We start from the raw sequence: 16,057 nt of genomic DNA on the forward strand, positions 1-16,057 counted from the left end.
GCTGAAAATGGAGTGTGGTGAGAAGTAGAAATATTGACATTTTACCAAATTGATTAAAACTAAAGCAACGAGCCTGTTTTGAACATGTAAGAAGTAGAAAGTACAGATATTTGTGTAAATATTTAATGAGTGAAAGTAAAATGTTGTCCGAAAAATACTACTTACGTACAGTAACGAAGCATTTGGACTTCATTACTTCTCAGCTCTGTGCACATGTTCACTAAATTCTACTTTTATGTGGGACATGCATATCCATGAAAGAATGAGAGAAATTGCCCAAATACAGGAGCACACAGCAAGAGAAACCCAAGAAAAACTATAAGATATAGCTAAATATAATATCATCAAGCTATAATATCATCCATAGTTGCTTTTATAAAGTACTACTCATGAAAATAAAAAAATAAAAAGAATTATTTGATTAATATAATGATCACGATGGCTTATTCTGTGTAGATTAATGGCAAAACAGTCAAATTAATACATTAATATTAGACATTTTTATGTACTGTATAATGCAAATAAACAGAGAACAGGCTGGTCTATCTGTGCATTTCCGTAAGCCATAAATAAACGCTTTAGCTGCTTATAAGGAAAATGTCAGCGAAGACACTTAAAACATAATAATAATAAATATATTATTATAACAACTGGTTACAGTGTAGTTTTCCTCCTTTGTTTTTGTCTATAAGTTATTTTTATCTCACTTGACTGTATTTTTTCCTTAGATTTGGAATGCTACCTGTTTTATACTGGCAAACAAGTGAATCAGAATGACTTTGACCTTTGCCTTTCTGCATTTTCTTTCTCAATATTTCATTATTTTACCATTTGTGTAGTTTTGTGACATTAAAAACAAACAAGCTTTATACTTTACAAAGGCTCAACATAAATGATAGTACCAAAAAAAATGAGCATTTCAGAAACTTGTGGAAAATCTTTGTTTAGGTTTTGGATTTAGCAAACATTTACACACCGCTTGGCTGAAAGATTAATAAATGAGACATATAGTCACAATACAAATGAATCACAGTGTCTCACAGAAATCAGCTAATGAATTACAATGAGATGAATCATTTAATGTTTACAAAAATAGACTACATAACAAGAAGCAAAACATGCAATAGTAAATTAAATAACACATACTGTAAAATATTCAAAGTGCTACTTTTTACTACACAGTTTGATGTACATGGAGATTGTTTGCCCTAGACTATGTTTTACTTTATAGAACAGTTCAACACTATGTTTAGAAAAACATATTACGATGCATTTAGCTGTGCCCGATCACTCATCCCTAATTCCACATCAGATTTATAAGGTTATAGTTTTGAAACTATCAAATCTATTTGAATTTGGTATGTATTTGAGTTTCTATATGAATTCCTCACAATGAAAAATTAAAACGTTCATCATATATTAAAAGTACTTCCAACCACAGAAGCTTTCTGCAAGCTCAAAATAAGGTCTTTGCCCTGTTTTAGTTCAAAGATCAAATTCAATTCTATTACAGCCAACTGCCCAAAAGTCAAGAGAATCTGAGCTGTTACCTGAGCTGTTCTTTCCCCATTCTTAATACATAACACACTATTTGCTATTAATGAACATTTACACTGGTGATACTTTTACTATACATACAAACCTTGCATTTTGGTTCAAATTTTTAAGTGTGCTGTTATTATCATAACTAAACAAATCTTAATTTAAAAAACAATCTTTCACTTTTTTTTTTTTTTAATTCGATAATTTCCTTCAGCATTGCTTTTTTCATCCGATGTCAATTTCATACAAAACAAACATACTGTAACAACAGTGAATGATAAAAGATATTTGTTTACAACTTTACCAAGAGGCACTTCATAAAGATTTACAGTGTAGCTCAGCCTACCTCTGAACTAGATAATACACAAAAATGGGTGCATGGCCGTGAGACAGAGAAAATGAATGAGGTTTGTGTAAATATTAATGCTATAAGTTCAGTGATGGTCTTTAGTCTGTTTTCTAAAGTAGATGTGCCACTTTGTTTTTAACATGTTTGTTCCAGTCGGAGAGATTTATGTCATCTTCTTTTATGTTCATCTTCTCCAGTTCCGGTTGCTTAGTCTCTAATGTGACTGGTACTGTGTGAACGAGATTCACTTTCCATTATAATAGGTGGCTCAGTCAGCAATAAGTCATCTTCACCCAGTGTTGAGCTAAGTTCAGAGTTTACAAAGTTTGGGATGTTGAAATGAGCCAGAAAATCTGCTTCATTATCTTCCATCATATCCAGTTGAGTATTCTGGCCAATTACGCCACTAGTTTTCACCAGCCCACTCAACTCATTGCTGTTTGATCGTGTGTGAGCTCTCCGGGCTCGGCTCAGAGAGGGTTCTCCTGCCTGCTCTTCTTCATTAATGTAGCAATTAAAGAGGAACCTAGATTCCTCAAGTAAGGATTGAGGTAAACCAGCTCTGGTGTTCTCTGGATCTCGGGGGCGGCCTAGTTCCTCCACACAGCTAGTCAGATGCACGCAATCCTCACACGGTTCAGAACTCCTGTGTAATAAATGATACTGGAATTAGCTATTTCACAGTACATTTCATTTGCTCTTAAGTAAATTGGCATTATCATATGATTCTACACAACATAGACCATGATACATAAATTAAAAAAAGATTCATATATTTAAAAATAAATACTGTATATGTAAACATTCTGATGTACAGTAAAAATGTAAAGATTGTACATATGGGACTATAACACTATAACACTGCATACATTTATCTCTTATGGTAGCTGATTTACAAGTAAGAAAAATCAAATTCAAGCCAAAATGAAGTGCCATACAAGTATCTTTCAATTTTAAGAAGATACTTGTAAAAAGTAAAAAGAGTTAACGCTTTGTGCTATGCCTAGAGCTCCAAGATACCATAACATTATACTAATACACTTACTGTTCATTGCACATTTGTTTAGTTATTTAATCAATCAATCAGGTGGCAGCAGCACAATGCAAAAAAAAATCAGTGAATGACAGTTCTGTGGGTGGAAATGCCTTGGTGATGAGATAAGTCACTGACCACAGTTGTAAAGAGTGATTACTAGTTCCATAGTGAGTGGAAGTGTATGAATAAAAAATTACATCTATTTAAATAAAAAATACATTTAAAGAGTACTAAATGAAATTACAAATTTGTGATATTTAATGCAACAATGTTTTAAAAAGGTAAAAGAACAACCTACCCTAGACCATAATATGACCACCTAATTCTTCCACATATTATATTTTGATATGTAATGGCAGAATTCTGTTTTCAGTTTTAAAATAAACTGTGAATTCCTTTCAAATTGCTTAGTATTTTTTTTTTTGTACTGTTTAGTAATATTGCTTATACCCAAGTGCTGTTGAATTCTTAATAATAATATGTGGATTAATAATCTGTAACAGCATGGCTCATATAGCGATAATAGATCTGGCTGGAGTATAACTGATTTATATTGATGTGTTCATTGTAATGCATCATCCTTTCTATAGTTTGTACAGTTAAAAATCTATCACAGTCTGCATCATAATCCTCACAGTCTGCAAAATTTAATCTAAATAAAACAGATTTTTAAAAAACAAGCAGTTGTTTATGTTTGTTTCTCTGTAACATTAAAAATGTAGTGGGCTTTTTTTTTTGTATTAATAACAAAAAGAGACCAAAAATCGAGAGTGGTGAGATTTTGAATAATGCTGTAACGACACTGATAACTAGCACAAACTTGCAGATGTTCCATAACATTATATAGAAATAAAACTATGAATGCATGTCATTTGTTAATAAATAAAAATGTTTACTTCAATATGGTGTGCCAGTTTAGCGAATCAGATGTAAGATTTCATATTTTATGATTGATGTTTCTGTGTAACAGCTTGGATAAATTAGGGTGTCTAATTTGTGTCTGATTTACAACATGCACATTTAGTAATTGGCACATCAGGATCAATTACATATTATTCTATCAGGGAAGGGGTCATGGATGAGTCATGAGGCAAAAGCCCATCTCTTTCAGTGAATGTGGAAAAATAAGAATCAATAATGAGATAATGTAGAAGTGCCCTTATGCCTGCTTTAGTGAGACAAATGTCATCTGTGTGTGCTGATCTTGTAGAAAACATCAAAAGCCCCCTTGCCGCTTACATTTGAAGGTATATAAAGGTATATATAGAGGTAAAGATTGATCAAACAAGGCTGGTAAAGAGGCATTAAATTTATAATGTTTTTCAGCCTATGTGATCTTGTAATTGCAAAAATAGTAATTTAATTTACTATTACATTATATTATATATTATTATTTATAATATATAATCTATTATATTATAGATTATTACTGACTATTAATTAAACTACTCATTGAAAATGTGTTTGATCCTGTAAATATTTGTATAATATAAATAATCTAATGTTAAATTAACTTTCTTAAGCTGCATGTAGCTTGATATCTGTCTTTTGTTTTGTTTTTTTATTTTAAAAAAAGCCCAGAGAGTTTTGCAGCTGCTTGTGTTTGCCTTTCTGTTTCTGAAGCTTCAAACTATTCTCAGCTCAGTGCAACACTCCGGGTGCATACATTACAGATGAAAAGCAAGCATTTACTTTGAACAATTTTGCAAGTGCTTTATACTGGATCTAATTTTTCTTTACTCCATCAGCAAAAAAATGAAAGGACACGTTCTCTTTTCAAGCAACTTGCCAAGAATTGTGTGAAAACCTTGTCGGTCTTGATTGAATATCACTTGCACCTAAAAAAAGACCATCCAAGGTCAACATTTAAAGCTTCCCCTGTTTCTGATTATCTCACTGAACATTGTTTCTTATTACATAAAATTTATGATTTTTTTTGTGATTAGACCTAAGTCATATGCTATAGGTCTCCACTATGGAGGATGTGTGGAAACTTGTTTAGAGATTTTTTTGCTGTTGTTTATGTTATTGTCAATAAGAATGCAAATATTATGACATTAATAATAAATGCTAAAAAGACATAATCTTCATGATTTACTTTTTTATTGTTACAGGCTTTTTTATAATATATATATATATATATATATATATATATATATATATATATATATATATATATATATATATATATATATTATAGGCAACAAATAATGCCGTTTGAAGATTTTATCTAGATCTCTCCTGTAGTCCTGTTGTATATTGTCCAGTCAGAATAAGATTACAACAGTCAGAAAACAGTGAGAGTACTTAAACATTGTTCTTCAATAATACATTTGTCACTTGGACTAGATGACATGTTGGTTACTAATAGAGAATGTATGGTTGGCATTTTCAATCAACAGTTAATCATGTCTGGACATGTTTTCAAGCAATCTAATTATACCAGTACAAATTGAACGCATATTTGAGCCCAGTTGCAGCCCCTGCTTCATTTCCTTCCAGTGCCTCTCTTTGGCCATCTAAGATGATGAGATCTTCAAGATACTACTTATGTTAGACCATAATATGCAAGCTGGGCTGAAAAGTGTAATCTATTTATGTGAGATCCTATAACAGATTTATTTAATTTAACAATCTGTACATCTCAGTAAATATTGCCACTCTTAAAGGTGGTGATCAAATGGTTGATTAAAAAACGTATAGGCTAATCTAATTTCCAGCGTACTAGTCCCAAACAAGCCTAAAATTTGCAGCAAAATTTTTACTTTAAGAAGCACTCTGAATATGTCCTCTCAATACCAGGAGAGCTCACAATCTCCAGCATTCGATTGCAACCCTATTTTAATCACAACCATTTCCAGGTCACTTTTTATATAAGCTTAAAGTCTTGTTTTAATAACATGGTCTGTATACATTCTGAGCTGTTTACCTTGTTTGATTGTGCGTCACAACACTTTTTTGCGCCGCAACGCATTTTTGAACGCTTGTGTGCTTGCATGTCTATGCGAACTCTCCGCTCCCAGTGGGCACTTTTCAAAAAGGGTGCCCCTGCTCCTCACGGTTCTGGCCCCGCTCTCGCTAACGTGCACAAGTTCCTGGGGCTCGTAAATGGACCTCGCAGTCGGTTTTGAGACAGCCTTGTCCCTTTCTCCTGCCTCACCTGCCAGGTCCAGCTCCCATTCACATGCTCGGAAGCACGCATGTCGGCGGTTTTCCCCAAGTGTGCCCATGTGACTCTAGATAGACCTGTCTTAGCTGGCCAATGAGCAGAGAGCGCATTCGTCCAGCAAGCTCAACGTACGCTTTCTGCAGCCTGCTTCACAACCTCCACATTGTATTCGACCCGCTTCTTAGCCCCAAGGCGGCGTTGTACTGCTACGTCACGGGGCTGGAAAAAAATGCTAATGTGCCAATGGCCTGGGTGGAGCAGACGCTGCTAGCTATGTCTCCCCTGGCATGGCATCTTCTCTTAAGACCCAGACATTGCCCACCAAGCGCCTGCGTACCACATCGGCACTGGTGGGTAAGGCTCTCGTGGGGCTGCTCGGCAGGCACAGCCTCAACCACAACCCAGCACTTCCCATCATCGGAAAGTACAGAGAGAGGGCTTTGGCCAAAAAGTCCTGACATAGGACGCTCTGGGGACCCTGCTGGGGCACTCATTACATGGTGCCTGCCCCACCCTGGCACCCCCAATGTGGAAATGTGATTTAGGGAACGGCCAGCTCCACCGAGCACCCTCCTCAGTTTCTGCCCAGCATCGTAGCGGACCAGGAGAACTCGCAGCCTCCTTTGAAGCTCCTAGAGCTGCACCAAGGCATTTCCCTGGCTCTAGGGGTACCAGCGGTCAGTCTCGAGAGACTGATACCCTTATCACTATCTGGCAGCCTGGTTCTGTCGGACATGTCTTGGTGGGTCCTGCATACTGTAGACAGAAGTCATATGATTCAGTTAGGGTCTCATCCGCTCCGGTTTGACAACATTTGTCCCACCGAGCAGGCACTGGTCAGGGAACAAGAAGTAAACACTCTCCTGAAGAAGGAGGCCATCGAGGTGGTTCCTACATCAGACAGAGGGTCCGGGTTCTACAGCCGGTACTTCCTAGTTTCCAAAAAGGACTGGTAGATTGCATCCTATCCTAGATCTACGTAAGCTGAACGGCTTTCTTTTGAGACTCAGATTTAAAATGCTGACCCTCAAACAGGTTGTGTCTCAGATCATATCCGAGGACTGGCTTGTCATCCATCCTCCGTTTCTCAGGAAGTTCCTGAGGTTCGTTTTCAGGGCCAAAGCTTACCAATATTGGGTTCTTCCACAGTAGATTAAGCTTCACTGTGAGGTTAAAATAGGGAGTGTAGAAAAGTGGAGAGTTTGCTTTATACAGCACAAAATAAGATCCAGCTATTTTATCCTCATTTGATATTTGTTTTATCCTATATATCCATGATTCCACCCTTTTCAGCTCTTTTGCTCTTATTACTTTTTCTCATAAATTGCAACTTTTCATTAAAGTACAACTTTAAAAAGTGGGTTTTGTTTATATAATAATACTGTGCCTACATCATAATTTGCCGCATGCTGTATGTCTCTGAAAAAGGAATGATTAATGAACTAAATTTTTCCAGATGGCCAAAGCCTCAATTTAGATCTCTATCTTATTGATGAGAAATACAGGATGTTGATCCAATTATAGTAGTTTTCTTACATTCACAGTTCATTCATTAGCATTTATATATTTCAAACGCTTGAGATTTGGGACTCAAAATGAAAAGTGCTATATATAAGCAAAAAAAAAAAAAACATTATAAAATAATAGTAAAAGAACCAATGATGAGATGTGATACATGGTGCACCCTCTTATAACAAAGATATTTGCCAATTGTATCAAATCTCAATACATCATGCTGCACTAGAAATGTTAATGCATTGCAACAAGCATATAACTATAAATTGTGAACTGAATAAAAACTGCCATTATTGTCAGAGCCAGGCTGTAAGAGAAAACGAATGTTTGCTGACCAGGTTGACTTCAGTTACCTTTAGTAAAAAACAAATACTAGCTAAAAATATAGCCATTGAATCATATTTAGAAGAGTTTGTACTATCAACAAATGTTGCAGACATGCATCAAATTCATGTTTATGAGCTTTATGACCATATTTTTTGGATAATGAAAATCACTGTTATGAGCTTGCTGCACAAACATCGTTAGGTGTTGGCTGTATTTTCTGCATCACCGAAGGCCGATTTCCTGCTTTTCTGGGATCCGTGTTTGTAAAAGACCTCCTATCAGACTGTGTAGATAAAATGTCTAAAATAAAAACACATTCAGTGTGTGTACTGCAGCAATTTTTTGTGCATGATGAAACAGCTTTGTCTGAACATCATATAAGTCATCATATAAGTGTAGACTAAGTGGTTGGTCAATTGTGAATCAGTCTCTGAGATTACACTCACACATTCCTGGGGATGAGTGAAGGATACATAGGGCCCCATCTGTGTGTGACAGGCATAATTACACAGTGGAACATTTTGGCCTGCTATGACATCGGTTTCATAAAAAATTTGTGAGATTGTTTGGATCATCAGGTGAAACACCAAAATTGATTTCATAACTTTATCTGAACTTTTGAATGCAAAAATTAACTAAAATTAAAAGCATCCTTAGCTGACAGGACTTTTGAGGTGAAAGAAAGTGTGACCAAATATGAGCTGGAAAACCACATGGGATTTGTTTTTTATCTGGGGGGGCTTTTGTTTGCCGTTTAGGAGGTATCAATACACTGAAACCGTTTATTTCCCGATTAGGTATGAGTACATGTTTTTGGAAATTAGGCATATTAGGTAGGTATTACACAAAAATGCAATATCATGGAACATTTTTAGCTGTCTTTATCTGTGGTTGCTACCATGTAGTGCTAACAATGAACTCCTGCTGAGGTTAAGGCATTATTGTGTTTAAACAATATCTTTATAGAAAGCACAAGAGCTAAACCAATCTTGTATGGCACTTTCTGCAAGCATGCTCATTACAAATACACAGAAGGTGCACATCGACTACTCTATAGATAGATAGATAGATAGATACAACTTTATTGTCATTGCATTGTACAGGTACACAGCAACGAAATGCAGTTTGGCATCTACCAGAAGTGCAAAATGTAGCAGTCGTGCAAAAGTGCAGATAAATATCTAGCATATTTACAGTGCAGATAACTATCTGGCATATTTACAGCAGTGGTATATATATGAAGTATATACAGTGAATAAATATAAAGGCTATTTCAGTGCAGAGATGTGTGGACATTCAGAAGTACAGTGAATAAATATAAAGGTGTACAGTAATTAAGAAAAATGTGCAGAAATGAAAGGTTACAGATCACAAGATTATGGCATTAAGGAGTAGCAAGCTGAATAAACAGTCTACTATATATAAAAAAAAATATATATATATATAAATATATACACATACATTATATACACAGATGAATGTGAAATGTTGGGCAGAATGTACAGTAATGATAAATATACATACAGTAGTATAATATGTAGACCCACAATTGCTCTTGGCTTGCACAAGTCCAGGGAACCCTGCCCTCATTTTATTGCCATGCTTCAGTTGATTCTGCCTTATCTGCTAAGAAAACCAGCCTGATTACCTCTGTTGAACATACAGAGTCTTAAACATTAAAAACACGATGAGCTGTTTTAACATGTTCTTCATATTGTAATAAGATGCTTCAATTGCTTCTCATGTGTATATTATATATATTACATAGCACAGGCTGCAATTTGCTTTGTATGCAGTTATTAATTGTAAAATATTCTGATCATGTCACATTTTTGGATGTTAATGTATTTTTTTATAAGTGGTCCAATAAATAAATGAGAATGGCATCAGGATAATACCAATTAGTGATTATAATGTATTCCTAATTCAATAAATAAGTGGGCAGCACAGAGCCCTGGCTGTGTACAATGCCTTTTCGCCCAACAGCCGAGTCTTCTCCAATACAGCACAAATCCCAATAGCCACACTACAAAATCTAGTACAAAGCCTTTCCAAAAGTAGATTCTGTTACAGTAAATCCATACTAAAGTCTGTAGTTTTGAATTTGTGTTCAAGGACACATATGTGTACACACATGTCTACTGTATAGTATAGTATAGTATAGTATATGTTTCAATTCCAGTCTTTTTATTACATTTAAATTAATACGTTTAAATTGTGATTTCTTTTAAATAAAAGACAATGCTTCAACACATGGTAATTTTTTATTAAAAATGGAAAGAAAACAGAAGAAAGCTTAAACACTTGTGAAGCCTGCTGTAGAATAACATGCCCTTATGTTCTGTAATCATGCTTCACCTTGGTCTTCTTTAATGCACTGCAGAGATGTTGAAGTTTTGCATGTACTTTTGAAAAATTATAAATCATAGCTTATAGCAATAAAAAAAATATGATTCCATATTTTAAAATTATATCACAGTGAGTAAGAATTTACATTTTATGCAGGTTAGTTGGGGGTATTCCATTTGGATATTTATGCAGGCATGCTTATCATAAAAAAATGCTTACGCTCTGCAGCTGGGAGATTAGGCTGTAAGTGTGTTTTTGCTGCAGACTGTGTGTCTAGTAGGGTGTGATCTCAGCTGTATGTTCATTCAGTTATTATACAGGTTAAATTTGTTACTTGACAACTGAACCCAATGTACTGTTAATATGTGGCAGGTTACACACAAACACACACACACACACACACACACACACAGCAAGAGCAGATAATGAGGCAAGTAGGTGGACACAGCACAAACAGTTATGAATATGATGGATATTATCATGAATGGGGAACTGTGCTTTTTTTGGGTGTCATTTTTCGGGAATTTTTACTATGTAGAATTGCTGCCTACTGAAATATTGATTATAAAAATGATGCGTTTCGATTACACATTCCTGAGGCTGAGTTGGTTCAAGCATACTAAATGTTACTACTAAAGGTATGACTTACTCTGGATGTGGAGCTCCTGTCTTGGTTAGAAGAGTAAGCACGAAGAACATAAAAATGACAAACACTGCAAGACCCACCCAGAATCCAATTACAATGGAATCTGAAACATAACATTGAATTTAGAAATCATTGAAATACAGGTTAGGAAGTGATAGATTCTAGTCTCATATTATTTGAGCTAGAACATAGTCACTGTGAATGACTGATTTAGATGTTTGAATGTGAATATGGACATAGTCTGCTGTGGGGTTAAGGTTATCACGTAACACCATGAAATCACTACTGCTACTGGAAAACTTTCAGAACTGTCATGTTTGGATCTAATTAGATGTGTGTGGGAAGGACACAATCACTATCAAGCCTAAAAGTCTATTCACAAAAAAAAAAAAAAAAAAAAAAAAAAGCAGGACTTACATTTGTGCGCTTTGAGTCCCTCGAAGGAAATTGGCTCTTCATCATCGTAGTACTCGTACCTCCATTCATAATCTGTGTGTGAAGCACCAGCAGTAGTGTTTAGGTGCTGTAACACAGGCATCTCTAACTGTACAGTAAGGCAGGACTAAAGGAGTCTAGTTTCCAGGCCAGTCTCTTCGCTGATTATAATAAAATCGGACGCGTGTTTGCAGTTAGTATTAGGTCTCTGACTGTGCGCAAATGCCTGCGGTACAGGGATTCGATTGACCCAGCATGCGAAGGCACTTCTTTGCATATGTTGGTCCAAATCTGCTTTGTAATTCCTCCATTGTAATCATCCCCATAAAAAGATAAGGCAGATCCACTCGATTGTGCAAGATCCCGAGGCTTTGCGGTGTGCGCTCTGCCCCGGCGCATCTCCCACACCACTGCTATAATGGTCGTGAGTGACTCGCGCACGAGTCGGTTCTTTCTGAACGACTCTTTTGATAGCCCTACATGTGAATTGGAATTGCAAGCGAATCAACCCTTTTTGGCTCCTTTGTACCCTTAGTGTATTCTAAATAGCTTGTAGATTGTGGATAATTAAGTTTACATTCAAATGTCTAACAGTTTCATGTCTGAAAGTAAGTTAAAGTGGCATTTTCAGCTTTAGAGGCCAATACAAATCTAATATGTCAGAAGGTTATTTATTCATTAATATGCAAAGTTTCTATCTACTAACACAATGACTTGTATGCTCCACATAATCTAATTCTAATAGCAACATGACTTTAAAGTCTTATTTCACAAAATAAACTTCTATTTGTTGATATGGGAAAGGGTTATTTTTTTTAAAGACGTGTCAAACGTACAGAAAGGAGACTCCAGTTTCAGTCCGTATGAATTCCTGCATTAAAGAGTCTTAAATATTTTTGCTATTTTATCTATATTCTATATTTCCTTTAGTATATTTGTTGGTTTGGTTATTTATTTTTTATTTTTTTGTCTTATGAATTTAATAGAGGCCTTAAAACACTACTTAGCAATTAAGTCTTGTTATGACAGAACATGCAATTGTGCTTTATTCATTCTAATTATCACATTATGTTTTGACTATATTAAATAGAAATGTGACTTTTTAAATAAGCATTTCATTGTAGACAAAATGTAAAGTAAAGTTGCTCAAAAAATAAATAGTGAAGTAAAGTACTGATATCAGAAAAATCTACTTACGAACAGTAAAAAAGTATTTGTACTATGTTACTTCCCATCACTGCAAAGCAAGATTTAAAACTCTGATTCTGATTAGTCTTTTCCAGCAGGAGGTAGTGAGGAAAGATGGGTCGATAGCACACTAGATGGCTATCTGTAGCTACGTTGCATTGATCATTTAATATTTCATTCTATTTGGAAAATGAATGGCCATTCTGTTTTAGGTTTCTTGTTAGGTCTATAGTTTTGTAACATTCAGGGGATTCATTTACATTATATTTTGAATATATTTCAATTATATCTGTTACATCTAAGCAATTGTGATGTTAGACTTGTTAGATATTTAGAATTAGCCAAGGGTGACCTAGTTCACTCATTAAATCTTTTACACAAATATCTGTACTTTCTACTTATTACATTTTTAAACAGGCTCATTAGTTTAGTTTTCATCTATTTGTTGAAATGTCAATATTTTTCCTCTCATTTCGTGAAATTTTCACCCCATCAACCATTTCCTGTCTTTGCATGGCTTTTTCACTATTTATCACCATCTACCACTGGTGTATCATTTCCTTTTACACACCACAGACCTAGCCTAAATTACAAAGCTAACAAGGAACAGGCAGAAGGCAACAAGAAGTATGGGGCTGACATGCATGAGACGGAGAAAGTCATGATTGATTACTTGATCACCTGATCATCATCTTTTCTCTGCTTGTGTTCTATATGGTGGTTGTTCAGAAAATAAACTCCACTAAAAATTATTTTTAATCACTAAACATTTGTTTTACTGACGTGGCTCAAGTCTCAAATCAGCACCAAAAAATGCCATGATACACACAATTAACCCGATCGACAAATGCACCAGAGTTTTGTTTTGTGCATTTTTTCCCCTCATAATGACAAAACGAAGTTAAATTACTTGGTCTTTACTCTGTCATTTTACAGATAAGAGCAATAATTTATTTGAATCTTCAAAGGATCTACTTTATTTGTATACACTCTTATTAACAACAAAACACTGTGCTTTTTTAAATAAAGAAAACAGACAGGGGGCGCTCTCTGCCGTTTCTGTCATCTCTATTCACAGACAAATAAAACAGCATGAATCTCACTGAATACTTTTCTCACAGACATAATTAATATGTGAATAGATAGCTGTCTACTTTTAAATAAAATAATTTACATTAAAAACAAATATTCTCTGATTATGAAAGTTAGAATAGGTGCAGTCTTACCTCAGTGACCTCATCACATCTCGCACTGCACCACGCTGTCTGAGATCCTCCAGCACTGCTCAACTGGTACCACCTTCTCTCAGAATGAGAGGTGAGTATATTTCAAGGCTCTTCTCTGTTCTGGCACCGAGGTGGTGGAATGAACTTCCCCTAGATGTCCATACAGCGGAGTCCCTGACTATCTTCAAGCGACGATTGAAGACTTACCTTTTCCTGAAACTTAATATTAATACAACGTGAGGTCCAGTTACCAGCGTGACACTAAAACAGGTAGTATTAATGGCTACTTTTCACGTAAGTACATGTCAGAGCCCAACCTTCTTTACTTTAACTTGAGTAAAAATCTATAGTCAGTACTTTATCAGTTACCAGAGTATTTTTTAAATGAGTATCTGTACTTCTACTTAATTGAAGGATGTGTGTATTTTTGCCACCTCTGTTGCTTTGTGACACAGTATCCTTTGAGTAACCTGTGCGATAGCCTTGTGACTCATTCAGATTTGTATTCATTATTAAAGAACTCACAGCAGGCTCAGCAGATCACCATAATTGGGAATTCACAACACAGATCAGCAACCTGATTTATTAAGCCAGATGGGACAATGAACAAACCTACAAGTTGAATATTCAGCAGATTTATTGAGTCTTATTATGGATATGTGCAAGTAGGGTTCACAGAATCTAGATTGTAGTCAAATATATCACAAGTAAAGTGCTTTTTAATAAAATAGTCCTAACCCCCAAATTTAATTTTGATGTATTTCAGCCAATACATCAAAACATACGCTAGCATCCAGGAAGGGTGAAGGTTATAGGATGGGTCCTCAAAAGCTTATAAAGCATGACAGCTGTGATATGGGGTAAAGTGTTATGCATAAACTTACCAACCCAAAGCGTGTCAGGTAGTGATAATATGGTTGACAGGAACAATAATGTATGCTACTCATTGCCACAGATGACTGTGACCACATCAGGTTTAATTCACATCCAGAAAAATTAGGTAACCATTAGGTATGTCAATGGTATTATCAGTCCTGAAATATTGCTGGTACCTGTGGTTATGTGCAGCATCTCACAAAAGTGAGTATACCCCTCACATTTCAGCAACCATTTTAGTATTTCTTCTCAAGGTGCAATACTGTAGAAATGAAAGTTGGATAGAGTCAATGTGCAGCTTGTATAGCAGTATAGATTTATTGTCCTCAACATACAACCATTAATTTCAAAATAGCTGGCAACAAAAGTAAGTACACCCTAAGTGATAACAGCTGTACGTCGTGTAACCATGCAAAGCCACATGTCTTTTTTATCATGTTCCTGTTTTTGTCTGCCTTACATGACCATACAAATTTGTGTCTTTTGTATTAGAGCAGTTCAGATGTGGTGCTTTGAGTACAATTCTCATAAAGACCACTGGATGTTTAACATGGCACCCCATAGCAAAGAACTCTCTGAGGATTTGAGAATAAAAATTGTTGCTCTCCACAAAGATGGCCGAGGCTATAAGAAGACCGGTAACACCCTGAAACTGAGTTACAGAACAGTGGTCAGTGACATACAGAGGTTTTTCAAGATGGTTCACCTCGGGACATGCTTCGCAAGGGTCCATGAAAGAAGTTTAGTCCTCATGCTGTGTGTCAGGTGCAAAAGCTGGCTTTAAAAAAATATAGATGCATTAGTGCTGCCAACATTACTTTGGAGGTTGCAGAAGCGAAAAGTCTGCTTGTCAGTGCTCAAACGATACGCCACACACTGCAATAAGTCGACTTGCATGGCCGTCATCACAGAAGGAAACTTCTGAAACTGGCTCACAAGAAAGTCAGCAAACAGTTTGCTGAAGACAAACTGTTCAAAAGCATGAATTACTGAAACCATGTCCCTTGGTCTGATGAGATTAAGATAAACTTGTTTGGCTCAAATGGTGCCCAGCATGTGTACCAACACCCTGGTGAGGAGTACTCGGGCTGCCCAGGTGCTTGTTCAGTCTCTTGTCATTTCGAGACTGGACTACTGCATCTCTTTGCTGGCATGTTTTCCTCTGAATGCTATTTGTCCACTGCAAATCAACCAAAACACAGCTTCATGACTTGTGTTCAATCTGCCAAAGTTCTCCCACAACACCCCACTGCTGCAATCCCTTCACTGGCTGCCAGTAGCTGCGTGTATCAGATTTAAAACACTGATGCTTGCCTACAAGGCCAAAAATGGACCAGCACCATCTTACTTCAGAGACTTGATTCTGTCTGAGATCCTTCAGAACTGCTCGACTGATACC

At 35.9% G+C, this 16,057-nt stretch overlaps 1 protein-coding gene across 1 annotated transcript; it reads right to left on the reverse strand.

Moving 5' to 3' along the window:
* Window positions 1-119: 119 nt before the first annotated feature.
* Window positions 120-11,801, reverse strand: mrap2a (melanocortin 2 receptor accessory protein 2a). Its single transcript, XM_046846057.1, has 3 exons — window positions 11,351-11,801; window positions 10,937-11,036; window positions 120-2,537 (listed from the first exon to the last, which is right to left on the reverse strand). Exons 1-3 carry the CDS (start codon window positions 11,469-11,471, stop codon window positions 2,099-2,101), a joined length of 660 nt encoding a protein of 219 aa, XP_046702013.1. The 5' UTR covers window positions 11,472-11,801; the 3' UTR covers window positions 120-2,098.
* Window positions 11,802-16,057: the final 4,256 nt, after the last annotated feature.

The sequence above is a fragment of the Silurus meridionalis genome, chromosome 4, assembly GCF_014805685.1.
Source record: "Silurus meridionalis isolate SWU-2019-XX chromosome 4, ASM1480568v1, whole genome shotgun sequence".
Classification (NCBI taxonomy): domain Eukaryota; kingdom Metazoa; phylum Chordata; class Actinopteri; order Siluriformes; family Siluridae; genus Silurus; species Silurus meridionalis.